General features: G+C 36.6%; 1 protein-coding gene across 18 annotated transcripts in view; it reads left to right on the top strand.

Moving 5' to 3' along the window:
• Nucleotides 1-17,014, top strand: part of BLTP1 (bridge-like lipid transfer protein family member 1) — a 243,901-nt gene that overhangs the window by 169,409 nt on the left and 57,478 nt on the right. For all 18 annotated transcript variants that reach the window (XM_008267929.4, XM_070047638.1, XM_070047636.1 and 15 more), the window contains 6 exons: nucleotides 1,748-1,853; nucleotides 6,631-6,728; nucleotides 7,667-7,852; nucleotides 9,736-9,904; nucleotides 13,307-13,518; nucleotides 14,806-15,004. In XM_008267929.4, the coding sequence (XP_008266151.3) occupies nucleotides 1,748-1,853; nucleotides 6,631-6,728; nucleotides 7,667-7,852; nucleotides 9,736-9,904; nucleotides 13,307-13,518; nucleotides 14,806-15,004 (970 nt within the window). The remainder of the gene's footprint in view (nucleotides 1-1,747; nucleotides 1,854-6,630; nucleotides 6,729-7,666; nucleotides 7,853-9,735; nucleotides 9,905-13,306; nucleotides 13,519-14,805; nucleotides 15,005-17,014) is intronic.

The following is a 17,014-nucleotide window of genomic DNA, read 5'->3' as shown; positions in this document are numbered from 1 at the left end:
CATACAGATATACATGATTATGTATGCTAATCTAAATGTCATATAGAAAGATAAAGTAGATTCATACACTGATTTCTTTACTAAGGTAAGTTGAAAGCCATCATGCATGGTTGCATCAGTATTTTTTCATTTGATACCTGAACATCTGTCAAAATTTTAATCATTTGGATATATAACTCTTCATTTGATTCGTGGTATGCAGATTATCTGTAACTATCATAAGTTGATGTAGTAGAAAATTGAAGCTGAAAGAGTAAACAGCTTTTCTTAAGTCTCCCAAGTATCAAGGCAGAGACAGGAGCCATACCTTGGTGGTCTCCCTCCAGGCGCATTGTGCTGCCCCCACTTCTTTTTTTTAAAGATTTTTAATTTATTTTATTTGAGAGGCAGAGTCACAGAGGGAGAGATAGAGAGAAAGGTCTTCCATCTGCTAGTTTACTCTCCAGTTGTCCACAGTAGCCCAAGCTGAGCTGACCCGAAGCCAGGAGCCAGGAGCTTCTTCCAGTTCTCCCATGCGGGTACAGGGGCCCAAGCACTTGGGCCATCCTCTACTGCTTTCCCATGCCATAGCAGAGAGTTGGATCAGAAGTGGAGCAGTTGGGACTTGAACCGGCACCCATATGGGATGCCAGTACAGCAGGCCAGGGCTTTAACCTGCTGCGCCACAGTGCTGGCCCCAGTGCTTTCTATTCTCAGTCATAAGTGCCTAAACTTTAACTTAGCAATACTATTATTATTGCTTCATTTGAAAGAAAATAAATCTAATACAGTGAATTTTATAATTCCTTGCTAATATTCGATATTAGATGTTAGAAAGGTATGGCTTCTAAATGAAGCAGAACACAATCTCAAATTTAGTCAAAATGCATTTGATTTCGAACATTTAAAAGAATCTAAAATTGCATCCCTCTTAGAACTGCCTATTTTACTATTACCTGAAATAAACATACCTGAAAATCATTTCCACCCTTGTTATACTACACTAGATAGAAGAAAAATGCTTAAAGCGACTTAGACTTCCTGTGACTTCCCTCTTAAGACTGCCAAACCCATTTTGCTCTTTTAATTTTTGAGCAAGAAATGAAACCTACCAGAGTGGTGAGTGATAAGGCATTTGCCTTAGTCATAAATGTGTTTAAATGTATCTTTCCTGTGTATTCAACTTCATTTAAGAGCTGCTTTCTTATAATACTTTGTACTAATCAAAGGGCACATATAATATTAAAGCTCAATAGGGTATCTACCATTTGTCATTTCGCTCAAATGTAAGGCTAAGATCCAGATTTTTTTTTAAAACATCTATATTCTTTTCACCTAATATCATACATAGAGTATAAGATCAATAAATGTTTGAATAAACCAAATTTACTTTTCCCGTAGAGTAATATTTGTCTATTTTCTAAGACCATAAAAATTATCATTAAAATAAATTTAACTCTAGGCAAAATTTTAATTTCAAAGTTAGCAGATTATATAAAGTATAATTTTCATTTGTTTTCAAAGTATTTTTCACACCTTTTTGACTTCTTTTATTTCAAAGAAAAACTGGGGTGTGGGAAACAGAGTGTAGCCCTTAAGGGTATTAGGCTTATGAAGTATTTAGGGACTCTGACTATCATGCATTCTTCTTCAATATATTGGTTTCAAATAGTACATAATTCTCTCTTTTCCCTCAGAGATATGCAAAAAGTTTTAGAACTACAATATAGTCAGTAGTGTTAATATAATACTTTGACTTTTTTGACAGGTTGGCTCCTTTGAACATAATCTCACAACTGATCTTCTAAATCACTTGGTATTTGTACAGAAGGTATTCATGAAGGAAGTTAATGAAGTGATACAAAAAGTTTCTGGTAAGATGATCTGGAACATTATGGTGGGGGTGTAGGTTTTCATTCTCATTGGCAACATATACTGAGTATTGATCATTGCATTTATATATGATTGTCAGGTAACTCATGAGAAACTATGTATTATTTTTCTGGCCTACTCACCTGCAAAGTCTTTGCTTATTATTTTAGTCATGTGTAATTTATGCACTTAAGATTCATAAACTTCCCAAGGCTTCTTTACCACTCCATCTCAAAAAGATAAATAAATGAAGCTCAAAGTCAGTCAAACTAATCTTACTCATTTGGGAACAAAATTTAGATAATATTGTAATATTGATCAAAATATTTAATTGACTTTTATATCATGAGATAATGTATTAAGAGGAATTAAAATAAAAACCACATTGACTCTGTATAACAATTCTTGATGTTGAGTATTTCCAGTGTGAATGTAATCACGTTAAAAGAATATCTAAGCCACAGTTTATAAATTGTCATTAAGAGGACTTTCTCTGTGCTCATGGATTCATTCATTCATTCATTTAACAAACTAAAGTATTCAGTTACAATTTTGATGAGTTTTATGAATAATAAGAGCAAGATGCTGTGACTCTGTCATACAAGGTGCTAGTTCCAGAAATCAGAAAAGGCTCCTCAGAGGAATTTGTATCAAAAACCCTAAAAATGAATCTTAGTTTGGCAGGAATGGAGAATGAGAAAGGATGCAGACACAGTATAAAGATCAGTATTTGACTCAGTCCTGAAGGACAGCATTCTTTCAGTTAGCAAATTAATTCAGTTAGCAGTTGTGCAATTAACAGTTTTCTGCTGGGCTGCTTCTAATTGCATCTGAGGTCAGGAAAGTTATTAATGATCATATCAAGGAAGCCCAGCTCCACAAGTTAAATCATAAAAATTGGATCAGTGGTATTCATGCATTCTTTCTGAAAATTATTGGCTAAAGAACCCTTGAGGAAGAAATAAATATGTTGCAGAATCCCTCTCTGCCGCTGAAAGTGCTTCTACTTGGGAAACATACACAAATTTTGATGTTGTCTATATACTTGGTTAAAATCATATTAGAACATTTTATATGATAAAGTTGCTAAGAATATTTCAAGTTTGTAAATTTGTATGAATTCTGAACATTTTCAAGACCATTTCATTACTGATTATATAAAATTTAAAATATGCTCATATTGACTCAACTTATCTTTCTCATGGTTAAAAAGGAAAAAAAAAAACACCTAGCATTGTAGAGCTCATAGTGTTAGATTATCACTGTAAGTTTCCCTTCAGACAAGGTGTTTTTAATGAAAGGGAAGGACCTTGCTTAACTTCTATATTACTGTCAGTTAGCAGAGATTCTAAAACTATTCAGTAGTTGTTTATACAGAGCCTTTAAAAAAAAAAAAGATTTATTTATTTAGGCAGAGGCAGAGAGAGACAAAGAGAGGGAGAGAGAGAGAGGTCATCCATCCTCTGGTTAACTCCCTAAGTGACCTCAGTGGCTGGAGCTGGGTTGATCTGAAGCCAGGACCCAGGAGCTTCTTCAGGGTTTCCTACAAGGGATCAAGGGCCCAAGGATTTGGGCCGTCTTCTGCTTTCGCAGGCTGTAGCAAAGAGCTGGATTGGAAGTGGAGCAGCTGGGACTTAAACCGGTGCCCATATAGGAAACCAGCATTGCAGTTGGTGGCTTTACCCGCTACACCACAGTGTTGGCCTCTATACAGAACTTTAAAAGCAGGACCCTAGGCTAGTTAATGAGGAAGTTACAAAGTCACATGTATATAACAATTGTCAGGCAGGCTTACAGAACTTTTGATGGGAAGGTGAGATACTTTACATGTAGTAATTCAAAACTTAAGTGTGAATGAATGAGAAAGTTAAGCATTATAACTACAAAGAACATTTTATAGGTAAAATTATTGAGAACTTTATGGAAAAGGAAAGAATTGAGCTGATTCTTGAGTAACTTCTTTTTGATGGTTGAGCACATTTCAAAAGTGAGGGATAGATTTTGGGGAAAAAAAGGGACAGAAAGGGATGTTTATTGGCTGAGAATGAAGTTAAAATTCTGGAAATGTGAGGACAATTATGAAAAATTATAGTAGCTGCTTTGAGGATTGTGTGAGAGAAATGACCAAAGTTGAAGAGCTGGATTGTCAAGTAGCATAGATGCCTAATTGTGTTCAGAACTGACACTGAGGATTTGCTTAGATACTCCTTGTTGGGATCTGAAGATATATGATCCCTTCCCCTAGCAACTCAGTCTGATTGGGGGCACAGCTATCTAAATTTTTAAAAATGTAAGAGAGAGGTGTCTTTTTGGAAGACATTGAATGGCAAGGAAGGATTAAATTCTAGTAAGAATGAGTCAGAGGGTTTAGTAATATGTGATATGACTTGGAAGAATAGGTGGCTTATTGACTTGCTGTCCTTAGGTATTAGGGTTGACATAAGATGTGTGCTTAGTTGAGAAGGTAGGAAATGAAGAAGACCAGAATGTGACTTGGGGGACAGTCATTTTAGAAAATTGAGTTGAGATAACAGTGATGTAAGAGGGCTATGATTTATAAGTTAAATGATGTAAAAAATGAGGTGGCTTAATGCCTTCCAAAATAGTATTAAAAAGTAAGCTAAGGGGCCAATGCTGTGGTGTAGGGGATAAAGCCACCACCTGCAGTGCCAGCATCCCATATGGGTGCCAGTTCGAGTCCTGGCTGTTCCAGTTCCAATCCAGCTCTCTGCTATGGCCTGATAAAGCAGTAGAAGATGGCCCAACTTCTTTGACCCTTGCACCCGCGTAAGAGACCCAGAAGAAGCTCCTGCCTCCTGGCTTAGGATTGGCACAGCTCCAGCTGTTGCGGCTAACTAGGGGTTAAACCAGCAGATGGAAGACCTCTTTCTGTCTCTCTCTCTCTCTGTGTAACTCTTTCAAGTAAATAAATAAATCCTTTTAAAAAAATATAAGCTAAATACTATCCACTGAGTCAAAGGAATGTTAGACTTATTCTTTTTTTTTTTTTTTTTTTTTTTTGGACAGGCAGAGTTAGAGAGACAGAGAGAAAGGTCTTCCTTTTTCCGTTGGTTTACCCTCCAAGTGGCTGCTACGGCCAGCACATTGCAGCCAGCGCATTGCACCGATCCAAAGCCAGGAGCCAGGTGCTTCCTCCTGGTCTCCCATGGGGTGCAGGGCCCAAGGACCTGGGCCATCCTCCACTGCACTCCCGGGCCACAGCAGAGAGCTGGACTGGAAGAGCAACCAGGACAGAATCCAGCGCCCCAACCGGGACTAGAACCCGGGGTGCCAGTGCTGCAGGTTGAGGATTAGCCTAGTGAGCCGTGGCGCAGACCGAATGTTAGACTTCTAAAAGATGTGGCAACAGAAAAAGCCACATTTGAATAAAATCAGGGCATCAGAGAAATAGAAAGTATAATTTAAGACAACAGAAACTTTTTAGGTAGTACATGGAAATGGAAACTAGAGGCAAAAAGAATGGGAGGGAATAGTTAGTTGGTACCTGGAGAGGATTGTAAACACACACACACACAACCAGAGGTAGGGCCATCAGTGATGATGCATGGGTAAGAGATGGTTGTGGACTTGAGATACACAGTGGAAATAAGAATTAATTATTATTTGAAGAGAAAAACAGAAAAGATAACCACGGCAGGGACAGGTGCAAGCATATAGAGAGCCACTGAGCATACAGAGACCTAGGTAGTCTACTTGTTCTTCCAAAATATAGAATCATGTATGTTAAGGTATTACTGACCCACAAATCTTGATTACTTTGATCCCTATCTCTTCATCCATGTTATCCTTTCTCTTTACTGTGTGTTTATTCATCTTGTGTATATATATCTTTTTCTTTTTTCGGGTCAAGCTGTGTGTCCTTGTCTACCTTTTCTCTGTCTTACCTTGGGTGAACCTCCCTATATTTTCATTTTCTGCTCTAGTAGAAAAGTAAAATACATTATTATGATGCTAATTCATAATTTAATAATTTGAGCCCTGATCAAATTTCAAAAGCCCATAAAAGGTTAATTTCTGTCTCAAAACAAGCAAAACCTCTTTTTTATCTGTTTGGTTCTTCCTATATACAGACTTCCGGGATGATGCTAAACTGAACATTTATACATCAAAACTGATCATTTTAAGGTAGAATATTTGAAAGATAAGCATGCAGAAAAGTTTCCAAACTAAAGAAATTGAAAATAGAAGCTAGATATTAAAATATTAAAACATTAATTCTGAATCTGTATTACCTAGAAAAAGGAAAAGCATAGTTAATAGGAATTTTCTGAAAGAACTGTTAGTCCCTTCACTGTTTTGAAATTTACAGATCAAATGTTTGATGCCCTACTCTTTATTAGTAGTGTGCATTACCTTATTTTTATTTCTCTACCTTTATTTTTTCTTTCTTTTTTGTGTACAGCACTTTTAAATACAAACAACAAAGTTCACATTGTTGGTTGAAAAAATTAGCCCAGATTACTTTTTTCCATTGATCATATTTTCTGATATTTGTAATATGTTTGGTCCAATGGCCACATATAATGTTTTAATTTTCTTTATAAAATATGCTTGCAAATTTCTGTAGATGCAGAATTATTCCATCTTATATACATCTGCTTTAGTGAACTGTAACTTGGCCAGTGATCTTTGAGAAAGACTGGGTTAATAGTCATTGAAAAAATATCTGTTTTATGGGAATTTCTTTGTTAAACAAAACAGTTACTTTTTTCCTTTTAAAGAAATTACCCCAATCCCCAATTGTTTAACCACTTTTAGGTGGAGAGCAGCCTATTCCTCTCTGGAATGAGCATGATGGAACAGCAGATGGAGATAAGCCTAAAATTCTCCTCTATTCCCTGAACTTGCAGTTTAAGGTAACTTATAAATGATAATAGTATTTTAAAGGTATTTTTCTAATTAATTAATGTATGGTTGTCATTCCAGAATACTTAGATCAACTTGATGGTTTTGAAATACTATATTATTTGTTTCACTGTTGTAATAATTTATCTAACCACTCCATTGTAGTGAGTATTTTGTTTTTTCCAGTTGTTGCTCTTATAATTTACTTTGCAGTAAATGTTTTATATAATACTTTTATAGGAATCTTAATGTTTCTAATAGTTAAGATTTTAGTATTCTTAAAATTAAGTCATCCTTACTAAATAGTCATTTAATTATAATTAATATAACCCAGGGGCACTGTAAATACAGAATACTTAAATGAAATTTCATTGTTAAAAATGTCTTACTAGATGTTGGGTGACCAAATGGCCCAACCACAAGCATCAGCTCTACGCCTGCCCCACCCTAATGGGATTCCTTGCTCCCACTTCCCTACCCCCTGCAAGAGTATAACAGGACCTGTTTCCCCACACATGTGCTCTCTCTCTTGACCTCTCTCTCTTGCTCTTTCGCCCTCTCTATCTGGTTTGTCAGGTTTTCCTCAACCCGACAATAAATTTTTCCCTTAACTCTGGTGTTAAGTGTGTTATATGGTGGCCTTAAATTCATTTTCCATGCAATTTTTGGGGGCCCTACATATGCATGGACTTAAATTTTTGTACCAAAATAAACTTTATCTTTTAATAAAAAAAAGTCTTACTAAGCATGAACATTTAGAATGTTGGCAGCTGTATAACTCATTAGACATATCCTATACATGTTATCTGTATATATGAAATACATGAAATTGGTTCACCTTATATAAACAAAAAACTCTTGTTTATCATGTGTTGAAAGATTTCATTTAAATATGTGTACATTGTTGATTTAAGATTCTTTTTCTTCCTCCTAACCTATAATTTGCTAGGGCATTCAAGTAACAGCTACAACTCCATCAATGAGAGCTGTGAGATTTGAAACTGGATTGATTGAATTGGAACTTTCCAACCGACTTCAGACAAAAGCTTCACCTGGAAGTAGTAGCTACCTGAAACTATTCGGTAAATGCCAAGTGGATTTAAATCTGGCATTAGGACAAATTGTCAAACATCAGGTGAGTATAGAATATTTTGATAATAGAACTGTAGCTTTCAAATTTGACAGTGAGTTTGAAGTACTTTAATTTGTATATTGCTGTATTTGAAAAAGCACTTAAGTTCCTAAAATTTCTTATTGTAAATTTTAATTTTAAAGTCATCTAAGAAGGCCTTTACAATTTTCATTTCATTGAGTATTATCACAGCATATTGTAACAGTTTAGAGTAAATGCAATCACAGGAAACTTAATCCAGTATCTATATAAAAATTTGATTGTAAATTTTTAAAATTTTCTTAAACATTATTTCATTACCTTTGTACTAAACTTCTTAAACCGTTAAGTTTATATCTTCCCTATAGAATATTGGTTAACTTTTGCATATAATAATGTTAAATATATAAAGCTAAATAGACAGTAGTCAATAAGTTTCTCTGATTTATAAAAAGTTACTGATAGCTCATTGGAGATTGTTGTTGTTTCTGTTTTGCAAAAATTATTGTGTTGATTTTAATTTTCCCTCTTTTTGATTTAAGATTTATTTCTTTATTTATTTGAAAGGCAGAGTTACAGAGAGGCAGAGGCAGAGAGTGAGAGAGAGAAATAAGTTTTCCATCCGCTGGTTCAATCCCCAAATGGCCGCAACAGCTGGGGCTGGGCCAATCTGAAGCCAAGAGCTGGAAGCTTCTTCTGGGTCTCCCATGTGGGTGCAGTGGCCCAAGGACTTAGCAGAGAGCTGGATTTGAAGTGGAGCAGTTGGGATTTGAACCAGTGCCCACATGGGATGCTGGCACTGCAGGTGGCAGCTTTATTGGCTACACCACAGTGCCAGCCCCCCTCCCCACTTTGATTTAAAGAATCAGTTAAAAGAATGCCAATCACAGTTTCAAAATTGAATCACTACTTTAAAGATTAGGTAGGGAAAAAATGAACAAAAATTTCTTATCTTTAGAAAGCAAAGTAATTTTTTCAAAGGAACACATTTTGAGAAGAGGACATTGGCATTCAGATTGTGAATGTCATCTTAATTTTTCTTAATTTAAGATTTATTTATTTATTTGAAAGGCAGAGTGACAGAGAAAAAGGGAGAGTCAGAAAAAGATCTTCTGTCTGCTGGTTCATTCCACAAATGGCCACTATGGCCAGGGTTGGTCTGGGCTGAAATCAGGAGCCTGGAACTCTATCCTGGTCTCACATGTGCTTGGTAGTGGCTCAAGCACTTGGAACCATTTTTCACTACCTACCGAGGCTCATTAGCAGGGAATTGGATCAGAAGAGGAGCAGCCAGGACTCAAATCCATATCTGGTATGGGATATTGCCATTGCAAGAGGCTACAGGCTACATCACAGTTGTGCAATGCCAGTCTCCATCCTAGATTTTATATGAGCTTAACTATGTGTATTTACCTTTTATATGGCTGTTCATATAGCATACTTCAGATGTGTCTGGTACAGAGCACAAGGTCTTTCATAACAATTGAAATAGAGAAAATGTACTTCTTTTGATGAACAATGTCATAGTGGTGTTTATTTTTTTAATTAAAACATTTTCTGGGCCAGTATTGTGGTGCAGCAGGTTTGGCCTACTGCCTGCAATGATAACAACCCATATGGGTGCTGGTTCTTGTCCCAACTGCTGTGTTACCAACCAGGTTGCTGCTAATGGGCTAGGAAAGTAGTGGAGAACGGTTCAAATACTTGGGCCCCTGCACACATGTGGGAGACTTGGATAAAGCTCCTCTCTTTTGGCTTCAGCTTGGCCCAGCCTGGCTGTTGTAGACAGTTGGGTGGTGAACCAGCAGATGGAAATTCTGTCATTCCCCTCTCTATATTAACTGCCTTTTGGGTAAATTAGAATTTTTCTATTACTTGATTTTATTAAGCTTAACATTGTATTTTAGGTTTATGAGGAAGCTGGTTCTGATTTTCATCAAGTTGCATATTTTAAAACCAGAATTGGATTAAGAAATGCCCTCCGAGAAGAAATCAGTGGTTCTTCAGATAGGGAAGCTGTGCTCATTACCTTGAATAGACCAATTGTTTATGCACAGCCTGTGGCTTTTGATAGAGGTAAGAAAAAGTCAATCCTAAAAATTAGAAATGTTTTGCTAGTGCTAGTTTAAAATCATCTATGGCATATCAGTGTAAATATTTGCCAGCTAAATGTTGTCTAAATCTGAAACGTGGTCATTTTTATTCCCTTCAGTTTGGAAGTTATTATACATTTAAAAGTCATTTTGCTTTTCCACATTTTAATACACGAGAGTGTCTAATTCAGAAATGTAATTGTGATACCATTTTTTTGGATAACAGTTGCACCCATTTATCTTTTAACACTGTATTTATTCTATAAATACTTCTTGTGTAGTATAAAAGCTGAATAAAAACATGGATCCCTGCCCTCACAAAACTCTTAGTCCAATGGAAAAGAAACCAAATATAGACTACAAAGTGGAGTTAGAGAGGTATGTTCTAAGATTTAAGTGACTCTCTAACTTCGTTTATGCTTCTTAGAGAAGAAATTCTCTCTTCAGATTCAGCTTTGAGTTAGGAGTTTACCTGGGAGACAAGGACATGAAAGCTCCTCTTATCTACCTTTGTATCCTAGGACCTTCAACAGTCCTTGACATGTCGTACCTTTTTTTTTTTCAAATGGGAAAGACTATCAATCAGTGTACGAGTATATGAACACAGAAGCCTCAGAAAACATAGCAGCAGGTTTCATAAAAGAAAACAGAAAAGAAGGCTTAGCAGGCAGATAGAGTTTAATCATGCAGATTGGACAAATATGTCTGAATTGTATTTTAGAGATAATGAGCCATTTTTAAAGCTATTCAAGATTTCAGTTCATGGTGGGCATAGGATGTTGGTAACAACTGCTAGAAAATTGCCCTTTTGCACTGCTACAGGTAACATTTTATTCTTTTTTTTAAAAAAAGATTTTATTTACTTATTTAACAGGTGGAGTTACAGACAGTGAGAGAGAGAGAGACAGAGAGAAAGGTCTTTCTTCCATTGGTTCAGTCCCCAAATGGCCGCAATGGCCAGAGCTGCACTGATCCGAAGCCAGGAGCCAGGTGCTTCTTCCCAGTCTCCCATGTGGGTGCAGGGGCCCAAGCACTTGGGCCATCTTCTACTGCTATTCCAGGCCACAGCAGAGAGCTGGACTGGAAGAGGAACAACCAGGACTAGAACCGGCACCAATATGGGATGCTGGCGCCGCAGGTGGAAGGTTAACCTGTGGTGCCGGCCCCAACATTTTATTCTTTTAAATAATGTGCACAGTTTTTATTTTATTGACCTTTTAGCAGCTCCTTAATAAAAAAGATTTATTTATTTATTTGAAAGGCAGAATTACAGAGAAAGAGAGAGATTCTCTGGTTCACTCCCCAAGTGGCACAGCATCTGAAACAAGGACTCTGGAACTCCAAGATTTCCCATGGTGCTGGTGCTGTGGCCTTCAATACTACAGGACCAGCTCAGCTCCCTTCTAATGTGCCTGAGAAATTAGCAGATGATGGCCCAAATACTTGGGCCCTGGCACCCACATAGGAGACTTAGTAGAATCCCCAGGCTTCTAGCTTCAAAATGGCCTAGCTCTGGCCTTTGCAGCCATTTGGGGATTGAACCAGTGGATGGAAGACCTCCCTCTCCCTCTCCCTCTCCCTCTCCCTCTCCCTCTCCCTCTCTCTCTCTCACACACACACACACACACACATACACTCTTACTCTCTCTGTCTCTGTCTCTCTGTAACTCTGCCTTTCAAATAAATAAATAAAATCTTGGAAAGGAAAAAGAAAAGAAAACTTAAAAAAAAAAAATGATCTCCCACATGGGTGCCAGGGGCCCAAGCACTCGGGAGCAGGATTGGAAGTTGAATAGCTGGGATTTAAACCAGAACTCATATGGGATGCGTTGCAGCTGTGGCTTAACCAGCTGCACCAGAACAGCAGCCCCTCCTTAAAGTATTTTCTGCTGTTGGTGTTCATAGCACAATACTTACTTTTCTTTGTAATTCCCTTGATCTTTTTTTCCTTTTAAATATTTAAAGATTTATTTATTTTAAAGAGCACAAGAGAGAGATATTATCTTCCATCATCTGGTTCACTCTACAAATGGCCACAATAAATAGGTCTGGGCCAGGCCAAAGCCAGGGATTGGGAATGCCATCCTGATCTCCCATATCCATAGCAGGAAACCAAGTATTTGAGACATTCTCTACTACCTTCCTAGGCACATTTTTGGGAAGTGAGATGGAAAAGCAGAACAGTACTCATATCATCACTAGCAGTGGACTAACCCACTGTGCTATATCACCAACCCCTCTGAGTTCTCATCTTTATCTCCTGTTCAGTCTCCTCCTATATGCTATTGTGAAATGAAGGTTTTCCTTAAGGTTTCTTCCTTGGTAAAATCTAAATTCTTTTTTTTTTTAAAAATATATATTTTATTTATTTGAAAGGAGGGTTAGAGAGAGAGAGGGAGAGAGCAGGGTCTTCTATCTGCTGGCTCATTTCCCAAATGGCCACAACACCTGGAAGTCAGGAGCCAGGAGCTTTTTTTAGGTCTCCGACATGAGTGCAGTGGCCCAAGCATTTGGGCCATCATCCATTGGTTTTCCAGGTGTATTAGCAGGGACATGGACCAGAGGTGGAATAGCCAGGATTCAAACCAGCCCCCATATGGGATACCCTTGCTTCAGGCAGCAGCTTAACTGGTTGTACCACAACACTGGCCCTGGCCTACCTACCTTTAAAAAAAAAAAAAAGATTTATTTATTTATTCAAAAGACAGAGTTACAGAGAGAGGGAGAGACAGAGAGAGAGAAAAAAAGATCTTCCATCCATTGGTTCACTCACCAGATGGCCACAACAGCTGGAGCTGGGCTGGTCTGAAGCCAGGAGTCAGGAGCTTCTTCTGGGTCTCTAAGTGGGTGCAGGGGCCCAAGCACTTGGGACATCTTCCGCTGCTTTTCACATTAGCAGGCAGCTGGTTTGGAAGTAGAGCAGCTGGGACCAGAACTAGTGCTGACCCAGCACCAGCCCCACTACCTACCGTTTTTAATCAGATCTTCTTAATGTGTGTTCCTAGCATTATGTACCTGTCCTTCAAGAATTATATAAAGTAGTAGCTGTGAACTCTAGAGATAAGATCAGGGACCGTGTATCTTCATTTGTTGGTCCACCCCAGTACCAAGCATAGAAAAGGCATTTCACAAATAATCTGTTGAATGGGTGAATGCAGCTGGTTTTCTTCTCATTTCTGCCATTATGCAGTAGCCTGCTTTCTGCTTTATTTTTTCATTTGTCAATAAAAACATTGATGTTGTCCTCGTAGATTCTTTCTAATTCTAGTGCTGCAGTTTTCTGGGAGTAATTTTTATTAAGAAAGTTTTGTAGCTACTTGGTATAGTAACCCATCTGGTATTGTTGATTTTAATTTTCTTTCTGCTTTGCTTTAATTATCAAAAGCTGTGCTATTTTGGCTGAATTATAAGGCTGCCTATGACAACTGGAATGAACAACGAATGGCTTTACATAAGGATATTCATATGGCTACAAAGGAAGTAGTAGATATGCTACCTGGTATCCAGCAAACGTCTGCCCAGGCCTTTGGGACTCTTTTCCTCCAGCTCACTGTGAATGATCTTGGAATTTGCCTACCTATTACAAATACTGCTCAGGTACCTAAAATTGGTCATATTGCAGGATCAACAGCCAAACATTGCTACTAACCATTTCTAAGTGTGCAGGGGTGAGAACCTTTTTCTTGCCAAGGGCCATTTAGATATTCATAATATCATTCATAGGTCATACAAAATTATCAACTTAAAAATTAACCTGTTATAGATTTTTTAAAAATTTCAAATCCTGCCTTAAAATTGCCATGATAGAACCAGTCCAAATGATTTCCCAGGACTTATGCTGCCTACAGGCTGGAAATTCCCCACTCCTGAAAAGTGTAACAATAAATTTTTCAGGAAAATAGTTTCCAACTTGAGTTTAGTACACAGTAAGATTGAGCTTCCTTATTCATCTATAATATATTAAATCTGAATCTTACAAAACTTCTCTGAAGTACTCTGATGTAGTTCAAGATTGGCATCTATCTGATAACTGTTTCTCTCTTGGTAAGTAAGATTAATTTTCAGAATCTTTTTTTTTTAGCAAATCTTTGGCATAGCATTGTTTATAAAATTGAAACAAAAAGGCTTTTAGAATATTATTTAATCTCCTCTGTGATAGAGCAGGGAAGTCAATGAGAAATTTCTCTTTGTAATTAGGACCAATTATCAGGAATACATATTTACATGCACATGTGTTTGAAAGAGAAAATGCTATGATTACTTGTGCAGTCAAGGGTTTGATGTTACAACAGTCAAATATAGAGGTCTACATTTGACTATTACTTTACCTTGAATAATCCGTGACCAGTTGTTGAATGAATTTGTCTTTTAGGGCTCTGTTTGACAAGGTATTGTCAAGAAAATCCTGGGGTTGACTATGGGCAGTGTTGGTATGTTGGTGTCTCAGGAATTGAAATATGGTAATTTTTAATGATGTAATGGTTTGATGCCTTAGGAAGACTGTACACACCAGGGGTGGGTGTCTTAGTTAAAGCACCCCGACAATTAAAACAGAGGCTTGAGTTAGGAAAGTAGATAATTACAATGCTTTGATGCCTTAGGAAGGCTACACACACCAGGGGTGGGTGTCTTAGTTAAAGTGCCCCCACAATTAAAACAGAGGCTTGAATTAGCAAGTAGACAATTAGCCCGTGCAACTGAAGTAAGAAAGCACATGTGACAGTGCATTTCACTTGAGCAGTTGAATTTTTAAAAGGTATGTTTCTAAGCCTTTATTTTTTTAAATGAAGATTTCTAGATGTTTGGTGCTATGGATGCTGTGAGGATTTCTAAATTTAAACAATCATCACTTTTGTCTTACTTCTTCTTTAATATATTTTGCAGTCCAATCACACTGGAGACCTTGACACTGGTTCTGCTCTGGTACTGACCATTGAAAGTACTCTCATCACTGCTTGCTCTTCAGAGTCTCTGGTTAGCAAAGGGCATTTCAAAAATTTTTGTATCCGTTTTGCTGATGGCTTTGAGACATCATGGGATGACTGGAAGCCAGAAATTCGTGGGGATCTAGTGATGAATGCTTGTGAGTGCCATTTATTTTTCTGTATTAGGTTTAGAATTAAAAAAAAAAAAAAACCTCTGTAAAACTAAAGCTGGTCAAATATAGGAATGTTTTCAGAGTTTATGAAATAAGAGCTATTTCTAGTTAAAAGGTAGCAAAATATATTTATGAAAAATGATAACTTTCAGTAGTTTTGCTAAGTATGCCACCCAGGATTTCTTTATGGTGCCATACATTTGAAGATTTGCTGATGCTGATTTTTCCTTGATTGATCCATGATGACTAGAAAAAGCATCATTGTTCGATGGTGATCTTTAAAGAAAGTGATAAATGTGTGTGATCCAACTTATCATATATGACATATATATAATAGGGAGTCAGGATCAGGAAGTCCAGCCATAATTGATGTCTAAATCCACATGTCCAAATTTGTAGAAATACAGCATATAACATGTGAATCCCTCCAATTCTATAATATTCAATATTGGATATAACTACAGCTGTGTTTATATGCTATTTTGAAGGTATAAGAGTTTATTTTTATATGTTTAAATATTTTAAATATTATATCAGAGTTGGTAAATCATTAATTTTAATAATGAAGAAAAATTATTCTTGAGAAATTAGAAGATTGGGACATAAAATTTCTCAGTCAACCTTCCATGTCAAATAATACTTAGTTACTTTCTAAAAGAAATAATAATACCTGAATGTTTTATACTGGATTATAAGCTAACGGTAGTGAACCAGGGGAAACTTAGCAAGGCCTGTTGGTTCCTATACTTCTCACTGTCCTTCCAACTTCAGAGGTAAGATTGCCCCTTTCTGTGTGTATGTGGAGGGCTTATCCCGCAATAAAGATCTTATGACCTGCTTTTGGGAAAGTCAGAGAGTCTTTTCTGTAACCTGCCATTTACCACATTCTTTCAGCTAAAAATTTTGTTTGTCAAGGCACCCTATTTTGGGGTAGTATGTTCTGTTCTTCAGTCAGTACTCTGAATTTAAATAATACATTAACAAAACATTAGATTTTCTTTAAAATATTTCAGGTGACTACAAGGACTTGATACCAGAGTACTTGTGTCTATTATCAGATTTGAGAATATGAAAGATAGCCTTCATGAGAAATTTTTCATCATTTTATATAAAATAATTTTGCATGATTTTAAAAAAACTATAAATTATCTTTAATTTTTTCTTCATAAAATAAGAAAATTCCATATCAAAAATAAATTTAGACCTTGGTTTTATTAAGATGGCATTTGTCATTTTATTAATTATAGTAAGTGCTTTATTTGGGAGCAAAGTAAGTATGTCATTTTCTTAACAGTTTATCTTAAAGGAAAGATGTATATGCATATGCATGATTCAAAATAAAAAACATATTTAAAAATGAATAAATAATAATTCAGTACTTTAGTATATATTCAGCCAACAATGTAGAACACTAACATGCTGATAATCATGATATTCAAGATAATTTATTTTGGGTTTTAGAGGGTTCTAAATGGCTTTCTTTTGTAATACATTTATTATTTAGGTTTCTTGGGCAAGGATCAGAAGGAGGGGAGCAGAGTAGCTATTCTGTTGGCTCATATATGTAATAATTCCAAATAATAAAATAGGCAAATTAGTCTACTACTTTGTAGTTTTATTGGGTGTAAGTATACTTGCATATAACTGACATTTAGTATTTGGTTGAAAAAAAAAGATGACTAAAGGTAGACCAGTGAAATTTTCTCTCTAGCTGGTAATTTTTTGGGGAAATGCAGTAAAATTTAGAAAGGATAATCTATAAGAAAAGTTTAAAGGACCCTCTTAGTAAATAGTAACAATAAGTCCTACATCATCAACATTTGAAGGACTCCAAACTCTCTCTTACTACCTTGGTAGTATTGGGTCATCAGAATAGAAAACTTGCCCTCTTGTGTTTAGACTAATGACTGTCCATGTCAGCATTCTGTATCTGACTCAGAGACCATGTGTGCTGTGGAGAGGATCCTGATTTCCTATCCCTCATTTTCCAGAGTC

The sequence above is a fragment of the Oryctolagus cuniculus genome, chromosome 8 (genome assembly GCF_964237555.1).
Source record: "Oryctolagus cuniculus chromosome 8, mOryCun1.1, whole genome shotgun sequence".
In the NCBI taxonomy this organism is placed as follows: domain Eukaryota; kingdom Metazoa; phylum Chordata; class Mammalia; order Lagomorpha; family Leporidae; genus Oryctolagus; species Oryctolagus cuniculus.
This window is presented reverse-complemented; position numbering and strand designations above follow the sequence as displayed.